This window comes from Pempheris klunzingeri, chromosome 5 (assembly GCF_042242105.1).
Source record: "Pempheris klunzingeri isolate RE-2024b chromosome 5, fPemKlu1.hap1, whole genome shotgun sequence".
NCBI classification, from domain to species: Eukaryota; Metazoa; Chordata; class Actinopteri; order Acropomatiformes; family Pempheridae; genus Pempheris; species Pempheris klunzingeri.
This window is the reverse complement of record NC_092016.1, coordinates 27,958,414-27,967,500: the sequence shown is the minus strand read 5'-3', so window position 1 is coordinate 27,967,500 and position 9,087 is coordinate 27,958,414. Positions and strand designations below refer to the sequence as shown.

General features: G+C 41.2%; 1 protein-coding gene across 1 annotated transcript in view; it reads right to left on the bottom strand.

Moving 5' to 3' along the window:
* Positions 1-9,087, bottom strand: part of ckap5 (cytoskeleton associated protein 5) — a 41,055-nt gene that overhangs the window by 25,117 nt on the left and 6,851 nt on the right. Inside the window, exons 5-11 of the mRNA XM_070830806.1 lie at positions 8,449-8,620; positions 8,211-8,340; positions 8,009-8,109; positions 7,683-7,796; positions 7,389-7,493; positions 6,931-7,020; positions 40-204 (exon numbers count right to left, since the gene is read on the bottom strand). Of these exons, the coding sequence (XP_070686907.1) occupies positions 40-204; positions 6,931-7,020; positions 7,389-7,493; positions 7,683-7,796; positions 8,009-8,109; positions 8,211-8,340; positions 8,449-8,620 (877 nt within the window). The remainder of the gene's footprint in view (positions 1-39; positions 205-6,930; positions 7,021-7,388; positions 7,494-7,682; positions 7,797-8,008; positions 8,110-8,210; positions 8,341-8,448; positions 8,621-9,087) is intronic.

Sequence of the window (9,087 nt, the reverse complement as noted above, 5' to 3'; positions counted from 1 at the left end):
ATACAAGTTGTGCTATTAAGAAGAGTCCACTCTGGGTACCTTGATGAGAGCAGCGCATAAAGGTTTGAGGACATTCTTGGGCAGTGTGGCCTGTGTGCAATGTCTGAAGGAACGGGCCAGAAACAGAGACGCCTGCTGCTTAATGGAGGGGTTCTTATTGTCCATCACAGCCAGGATGTCCTCTGACAGGTTATGGAGAGTAGTCTGGAGAAAAAAAAAAAAAAAAAAAAAGAGATTTCACATAAATGTATATCACATAAACTACTGACAAAAATAGCAATCATCAGTCTATCCAAAATAGATTAGGGAAAAGTGTGAGAAGCTGGTCTGAACAGTCAGTCACAGAGTGCTCCATAAATAATAGCAGTTGGAAATCAATAAGTGAGGGTTTGTAGCAGCCCTGTGAAGTCATGCTAAGTCAAATGAAGAATGCTTTTTGAAAAGATTTCAGCAACGTTAAAAGGATAAATCTGACATTTTTAAACCTTCAAAATGACTTTCTGGTCCAGAAGATCACCTCTGCCAGTAGTCAAGAATGGGTGGCTAACAGACTTTTAGTGGACATGATTTGGGCAGGCGCATTTGCCCCAAAGCATTACATTGCAGCATTTACAGCTCGACTTGTAGGATCCTTTTTGTTCAACCAAAAATAGCCCTAATATAGTGCTATTGGCCCCAGACCAAAACAGTTGTTTTACCTCACAGAACAAAGGAGTGGCTGGTCTACTGCTGCTGCTTTGTTTGGTTAGTTTATGTTATTGTGCATTACACAAATATTGTGTTGGATCTAAACCATCCATTTAAAGAAAACGCCAAAGTCAGGTTTTTTGAGTTTTTCCTTCCCGAAGAAGGAGGGTCATAAAGGGCAGGTGATGCCTCGGACTGATCCACCGGACTGATCCATTGGCCTCATCGACTGCTGGACTCTTTATTAGATTGTTTGTTCGCTTACACTTCTTGTTTATTTCAGTGAACTTTGTAAAGCACTGTGAGACACTCGGTTGTGATATTGGGCTATACAAATAAATTTAATTGAATTGAAAACACACTAAATGAGACAGCCACAGAGCAGCAACCATTTTTGTGGCGTCATCAAATGTCTTCAGTGTACTACAGTATCACATAAGACAAAGACAAGCGGCAAATCCTCACAATTGAGGAGCTGGAACAACAGAGTTTTGCATTTTTTGTTTGAAAAATTACTTGAACAATTAATCGATTATCAAAACTGTTAACTGTAAACTTTTGTCGATCTAATTTTGCTCTACTGGCAAAAATGAACTTGAACAACACCAGCATGGGTTTGGTGCAGCTTATGTCAGAAAGGAAGTTCAGAGTGGAAAACCAGAGTCATTAGTCAGTAAGTGAATTATACACATCAACCCGATTAAATCCCGTCGTATACAGTCCTTTGGTCATTTTGCACTGTGACACAAGAAAAGCCTGTACAGCCTGTGTCTTAAAACACCATATTATCCCCATACTCTGACTCAACTCTACTGTTGGGGTAAAACTGATATTTAGGTATAATCTAAGAGAACTGTGTTGCACCAGCACCATTAGTCGCTCAATCAATCAATCGATCTTTATTTATATAGCGCCAATTCATAACAGCGTTATCTCAAGACGCTTTCCATAAAGAGCAGGTCTAAACTCTTTAACCCTTGTATGGTGTTCAGTCTGTGGGACCTGATTTCATCCGTTTTCATGTTCTTTATCAAGAGAAAATTATGCGATCAATTATTTTTTCAAACTATGACTCATCAAAATGAGCCAAGGTCTTTCTTGGATATATGGTAAATGGTCTGTATTTGTATAGCACCTTTCTAGTTATTTCAACTACTCAAAGCACTTTACATCACATCCTCATTCACCCATTCACACATCATTCATTCAGGAGGAATCTAAGTTGGAGGAGACTGTTCTTTCATACTCATTCACACACTGAAGCTGGTTCAGTGTCTTGCCCAAGGACACTTCGACATGTTGGCCCATAGGAGCTGGGGATCGAACCCCGACCTTCTGATTGAGGGACGACCCACTCTACCACTGAGCCACAGCCGCCCCATTGCATATAGCCTCACGTAGCCTCACCACTACCCTACACCAAAAAAAGAGACCGACAGGAATACATTTCAGGATGTGTTAGCTAACTATAGACCTATATCCAACCTTCCCTTTCTCTCCAAGATCCTGGAGAAAGTTGTAGCTAATCAGCTGTGTAATTTTTTAAACTGTATTTGAGGATTTTCAGTCAGGTTTTAGAGCGAACCACAGCACAGAGACAGCACTGGTGAAGGTTACAAACGACCTCCTTATGGCATCAGACAGAGGACTTCTCTCTGTCCTGGTCTTGTTAGACCTGAGTGCTGCTTTCGACACCATCGACCATCACATCCTGTTACAGAGACTGGAACAGTTCATTGGTATAAAAGGAACTGCATTAAGCTGGTTTAAGTCCTATTTATTAGATCGATTTCAGTTTGTACATATTAATAACGAATCCTCTGTCCACACTAAGGTTAGACATGGAGTTCCACAAGGCTCAGTGCTTGGACCAATACTCTTTATCTTATATATGCTTCCTCTTGGTAATATTATCAGGAAGCACTCCATTCATTTCCACTGTTATGCAGATGATACACAATTATATTTATCAATAAAGCCAGATGAACCCAATCAGTTGATTAAACTTCAAATCTGCCTTAAGGACATAAAGTCCTGGATGAGCAGCAACTTTCTGCTGCTAAATTCAGATAAAACTGAAGTTATTTTGCTCGGCCCCAGACACCTCAGAGACAGCTTTTCCACTACCTTAACTGCTCTGGACGGCATTACTCTGGCCTCCAGCTCCACTGTGAGGAATCTGGGAGTCTTATTTGATCAGGATTTGTCCTTTAACTCCCACATTAAACAGATTTCTAGAACTGCCTTTTTCCATCTACGTAATATTGCTAAAATCAGGCCCATCATATCCACTGATGATGCAGAAAAATTGGTCCATGCATTTGTCACTTCTAGGTTGGACTATTGTAACTCTTTATTATCAGGCTGCCCCAATAAGTCGTTAAAGACTCTCCAGTTGGTCCAGAACGCTGCTGCTCGTGTTCTGACGAAAACTAAAAGAAGAGACCACATTTCTCCTGTACTGGCTTCTCTTCATTGGCTTCCAGTAAAATCTAGAATAGAGTTTAAAATCCTTCTCCTCACCTACAAGGCTCTTAAGGGTCAGGCCCCATCATATCTTAAAGAGCTTATAGTACCGTACCACCCCACTAGAGCACTGCGCTCCCAGAATGCAGGCCTACTGGTGGTTCCCAAAGTCTCCAAAAGTAGTTCAGGAGGCAGAGCTTTCAGCTATCAGGCTCCTCTCCTGTGGAACCTCCTTCCAGTTTGGGTTCGGGGGGCAGACACCCTCTCTACATTTAAGAGTAGACTAAAAACCTTCCTTTTTGACAAAGCATATATTTAAGGGCTGGATCAGGCCTTAGACCAGCCCCTAGTTATGCTGCTATAGGCTCAGACTGCCGAGGGACTCCTATGGTGCACTGAGCTCCTCTATTCTCTATCCTCCTCTTCCTCTCCATCGTTATGTGTCATGTCAGCCAAATGTCTGCCTCTAACTTGCTATCTTCCCCGGAGCGTTTCTGTACTTTCTCATCTCTCAGGTTCCTGTGGATCCTGGTCCTGGCCCTGCTGATGTGGTTCTCTGGTTCCTGTGGGTCCTGGTCCTGGCCCCGCTGATGTGGTTCTCCACCAGCCAATGGATGTGCGTCTGTCCAAGGCTACAGCCTGTCCGTCCTTGGGAGCTGGATCTCTCCTTCACTGTGGTGCTCCCGGAGGTTTCTCTTTTCCCACTGGGTTTTTTGAGTTTTTCCTTCCCGAAGAAGGAGGGTCATAAAGGGCAGGTGATGCCTCGGACTGATCCAACGGACTGATCCATTGGCCTCATCGACTGCTGGACTCTTTATTAGATTGTTTGTTCGCTTACACTTGTTTATTTCAGTGAACTTTGTAAAGCACTATGAGACACTCTGTTGTGATATTGGGCTATACAAAATAAATTGAATTGAATTTCTTCTTGCCAGCAGTGCTCATGCCAGAGCTTTGAAATATGGCTTACCCAAAAATCTGTTCTATAGGCTCAGACATCTATGTCACACAAATGAGGCTGGGGTCTACTTTTTACAGTGCATTGATGAGGCTTACCAAGTTGCATTTTCTAAATACTGCTCTGATCTTTTACAAACAAGTGTCAAAAAGGACAAAAGCCACTGTGAATCCTGCATCACTACTTAATCCTCTCAAGCATATATTCTTAAAAACACCATCCTAAGAAACACTGCACTATTTCAACCTCTGACCCAACATCATTTCAGCAAACTATGGATCCTTCCCCATGTCTATGGAGGCCCTAATTTGGGACATGGGAATTATCCATGTTGTCATTGTGCCCTGTGTCATAACACATGGAAGACTCTAGACATCTAAGATCAAGTTTTTTTTTGTTTTTTTTTAAACTAAAATGCCCATGTGATAAGATCTATATAGGTAAAACTTAGGATAAATCACATCATTGTATGTGATGGAGCTCTTTTGCTTGCCAATCCTTTGTTTCAGCAAGCAAAAGAGCTCCATCACATACAATGATGTGATTTTAAGGAATTTTCACACCCTCTCTCATCTCTACGATTTCAGGACATTGAGCATATTGAACTGCAAAGAGGGGGAGATATGGAAAGATAGATAGGCCAAAAAGGAGCCGTTTTGAACGTAGCATCCAGGTTTGTAAAGTGAAGCCAATGCGGTGCATTAAACCTGCATTCTTTCAAATGGCCAGCAGGTGGCGACTCTGCTGCTAGCAAAAAGACTTTATTCATTACCTACCAACATTTTCCTAATGAATTTATGGTCTCAGTCAGTAATTTAAAGTCTTCTTCGACCCAGCATGATGTTCACTTTGTAAATGATGTACCCATTTACAGGAAAATAGATGACAATGCAGGATATACATTAGGGCGGGACTACGCTGTGGCCAGCCAATCAGAGGCGGTCTTTATGGAACGAATGCAACTTCTGGTTCCAAAAAAACCAAGATGACGACACAAGGCTTCAAAACGGCGGTCCACAAACCAATGAGTGGCATCATGGTGGCTACGTCCACTTCTTTTATACAGCCTATGATTTATACTTTGGATACACTTCAGCCTATAGTTCTAAACGAGGATTTTGCTATGAGTGTGATGCTGTAATTCATGAGCTATCATTAATCAGAGCCCCATTTACTATGTTATGAAATTGTATGGTACCACTAAAAGATGCTTCTGGTTTTTCCATTCATACGTTTTCTGCTGTGCTATGTTCCAACCCATTTTTGTAATTTATTGAAAATATGGCTCCTATTTGTATGCCACAGTACCACATTTAGTACTTTATAACTACAATTCTCAAATGGTGTTTTGTTTGCTGCCAATAGGCTCGTTTAAGATGAATTGAACCTCGTCTGGAAAATGCATTAGATTAGGCGGCGGCAGGAGCAGGAAGTAACAAAAGGCTGCGGTCAAGTCAGACAGTTTCCAGCAGCCTTCCAAGACCATACAGGAGGAGTATATACATCCTGTTAGAGTCATCACAGAAATAAATCTACTTTTCACAGTAGTCAGATTAAAAGTGCAACTGACAAACTCAGTGTAACAATGCCACTGTTAAGAATTCTAGAAAGATTCACATTTTATTGAATAAGTCAGAAAATGTATGTAAAGGCACTTTTGTATAGGATTCCTGAATTTAAGAAATGTAATTACTGAATTTACAGACCTAACATTCTTACAGCTGAAACAGTGAGGGAGCATTGTATTCGATCCTTTGTTCTTTTTATGCCAACCATTAAAAAAAACAACATATGCTCGTTAGGTTATACTTCTTGTTGACAGATGTCTTCATTGCTCAACATCAGAGCAATTAACATCTACAGTTACATTTGAATTCTACACAGAAAATTTGGATTTTCTACCAAATGTGGAATTTGTGGTCATAGCTAGGAGCCAGTCAGCTCTTGTATCAGGCGACATCCTGGCATTTCCCCATCATGCCCGGGATTTTGCAGTCAGTGGAGAACTATTGCAGTGCCAAGCTCTACAAACTGCGGCCACCTTGATCTCGTGAGATTACTGTTGCTGGCTCGTACCTGACGTCATAGCAAGTCCAGATCAAGTCGAACACAAATCTAACTGGCATGCATTGTGCAGTGATCAATTCTGCGTCTGCCTGCTTCATCTCAAAACGAGCCTATGTGAATGGGATTGGTTATTTCTGGCTGCCTGGCCAGTGTTGTATGTATGTAGGTTAGATAGACCAAACGCTTAGCGATTAAAGTGACTCACTGGATAGATCTAGTTGTGCGGAAACCTTTATCTACCACACAAGTTTTACTCAAATCAGAGCACATCATCTTTTTGACTTCAAATTTGAGGAGTCGAGCCTTTACCTCCAAGCATTGTTGACAAAAGCACAATAACCAATAAATAAAAGCAGCAACAATCCTATGAAGTTTTAACAGCCTCTCCTTTCTGAAGTTTGTCATTAGACTAGATTGCCTGAAAGTAAAATGATCACTGTGAGGAGACTGGGTCAAACAGATAAACGTATAGAAATCAATGGGTACAGGAGTGAAAGTACATATGTGCATTACAAGCAGTACAGATTTTTAGCAGAATATACATGCTCATGCCTGCTTGACATAGGAGGTACACATCCAACAAGAAACACACGAGTGTTGCCAGGATACTGAAGAGCATTATCACAGCCGGGGTTTTTGCCTTTCCTCAGCTTGCGTTATCATAGTAGCTAGATCTTCCAGATCTCTTTGGATGATTCAACAAAAGCTGCTCACAACTAAATATTTAATCAGAGTATTAGATTTATACTTACAGTGAGGAAGATGGCATCAATAGCCTCCTGCAGGGCCTGAACAACCTGAGGCTTCTTCTCCTTAAACTTCTCCAAAATAGTTGGAACTACCTAAATACACACAGATTATATTCAGCAGCGATCATGACTTGAAAGATGGAATAGTACTGGGGAAAGTCATTTCTTTCTGAGCTGATGGACTGATGAATAAAAAATGATGAATAACGGACTGTGGAATTATCAAATTTTCAATTTCAAAGCTCAAACCTAATGACCATGAATAAAGCTCCAGCAAGAACACACACATTGAAAAAACAGTACATGTCTTCATATGGTCAAGAATGAAAATGTATGATCAGCTCTGTAGCTTGTGTGCCACTCTTTCACGTGCTAATAAAAGCTTTCCCCTTGACATTTTGAGACAAGTTAAAAAGTTAACAAAATTGCTGTCATAATCTAGAGAGATTCCTTTAACTTACTTGTCCTGAATACGTTCCAAACTTCTTCCTGAGACCAGAGGCCAGTCCAGCAAGACATTTAGCTGCCAGTGACACCAGCATCACATTGGCATCTTTCCCCACAACCTGGAACATAAACCAGTGAGCATACAACATGGTCTCCAGATGACCCTCTCTCTAGGTCTTGTGAGACCAAACTTAATTCATAAGACATTTTCCAAATTTGATGAGTTGTCTGATATGTCTCAAGTTTCCTATAGCCTACTTCCAGATTAGATCACCTGACTGAAAAATATGCAGTACTTTAGTCTTTACCTTCTTCAGTGCTCTGACAAGGTCGCCATAGTCTCCATTCTCTAGTTTGGGGTTCTTGATAAGGGCCTCTATGGCCTCCAGAGCTTCTTTCCTCTCCTGCCACTTTTTAGCTTCCTGTAGAAACAGGCAGAGCAATGTCACATATTTAGGGTTCCATCACCACTCCATTCCATGCAGCCAACACTTATCACAAGTGTTTCAGTAGAACAATTGAAATCAACTTTGGATACCTTAAGAGGCTTTCCAAGACAAGGCTTGGCCAGTTGACACAGACAGACTGTCTTTGAAGGGGATTTTGAGTTGTCTGCATAGTTCGATACACTTACTATTTTCTCATAGAAGTCTTTGGGCATCTTGGACAGAATCTCCACTGCCTCCAGCAGTTCATACGGATCCACTGCTGCTGCAGTTTCTGCCTCATCCTCTCCTAAAAGAAAAGAGAGATGATCATAATTTCACAACTTCACATGAAAGCAACAAAAGAAAAATGAATCAATGTTTTGCAGTTAGCTTTGTCATTAAACCTACCATCAGACTCTTCTCCTTGGGCTTGCTGCTGTTCAAACTTGGCCTTCAGGTCCTGCTGTGAGCGCAGGAACCTGGTTTGCTTGGGAGGAGACGAAGGCAGCTTCACCCACTCCTCCTCCAGTTCCTTCAACTGCAGGACAGGGAACAAACAAGTATCGATTAGTTGAACTTGATTCTGGAAGCGCAACATTAAAAGGTAAAAGGTGGGTGAGTATGTGCAATAAAGAGAGTGTTCCACCTGTACAGAATTAATGCTTTGCAGTGGAGGTCTCAGAGCATCTCTGATCCATTTGTAGATCTCTACCGCAAGAAGCTTGGCTTCATCTCTCACCGCCTTCTCTCTGGACTCAAACTGCTTGGGTAATACCTTAACTACTGGCTTCAACGTCACTATCTTCGATCCAAACTCACTAGGGAGAGATGATGACAGACCAAGAAGTGACAAATGGTTAGTGTTATTGACAGGAGAGAGGAGACTGCCATACTAAAGTCTCAGTGCAACTCTATTAAATAATGATCAAATTGATTGGGGAGGGAGTCGAATTGGACTTCGTACTTTTCTACAGTCACTGCATTGCTATACACAAAGAAACAGACACTACAGTGAAAACAGTTCTCAAATCTTTTCAATGTTATAGCAGATATTAGACATTATACATGTGTTGTTTAATTGCACTAAAGAAACGAGAAAAGAAAATCCTGTGGCTGAGAAAATGAGAGTACATCATTTTGCTCCACCAAGACAGAACTGTGCCATTGACAAGTTTTAGCAGTGTATTTTATGTCCATGTAAAATAAGTTAGCTCCATTATTCCAAGTCATCTTTGCAACACAAATATACCAACATTGGGGATGGTCATTGAATATATGCAGTTGG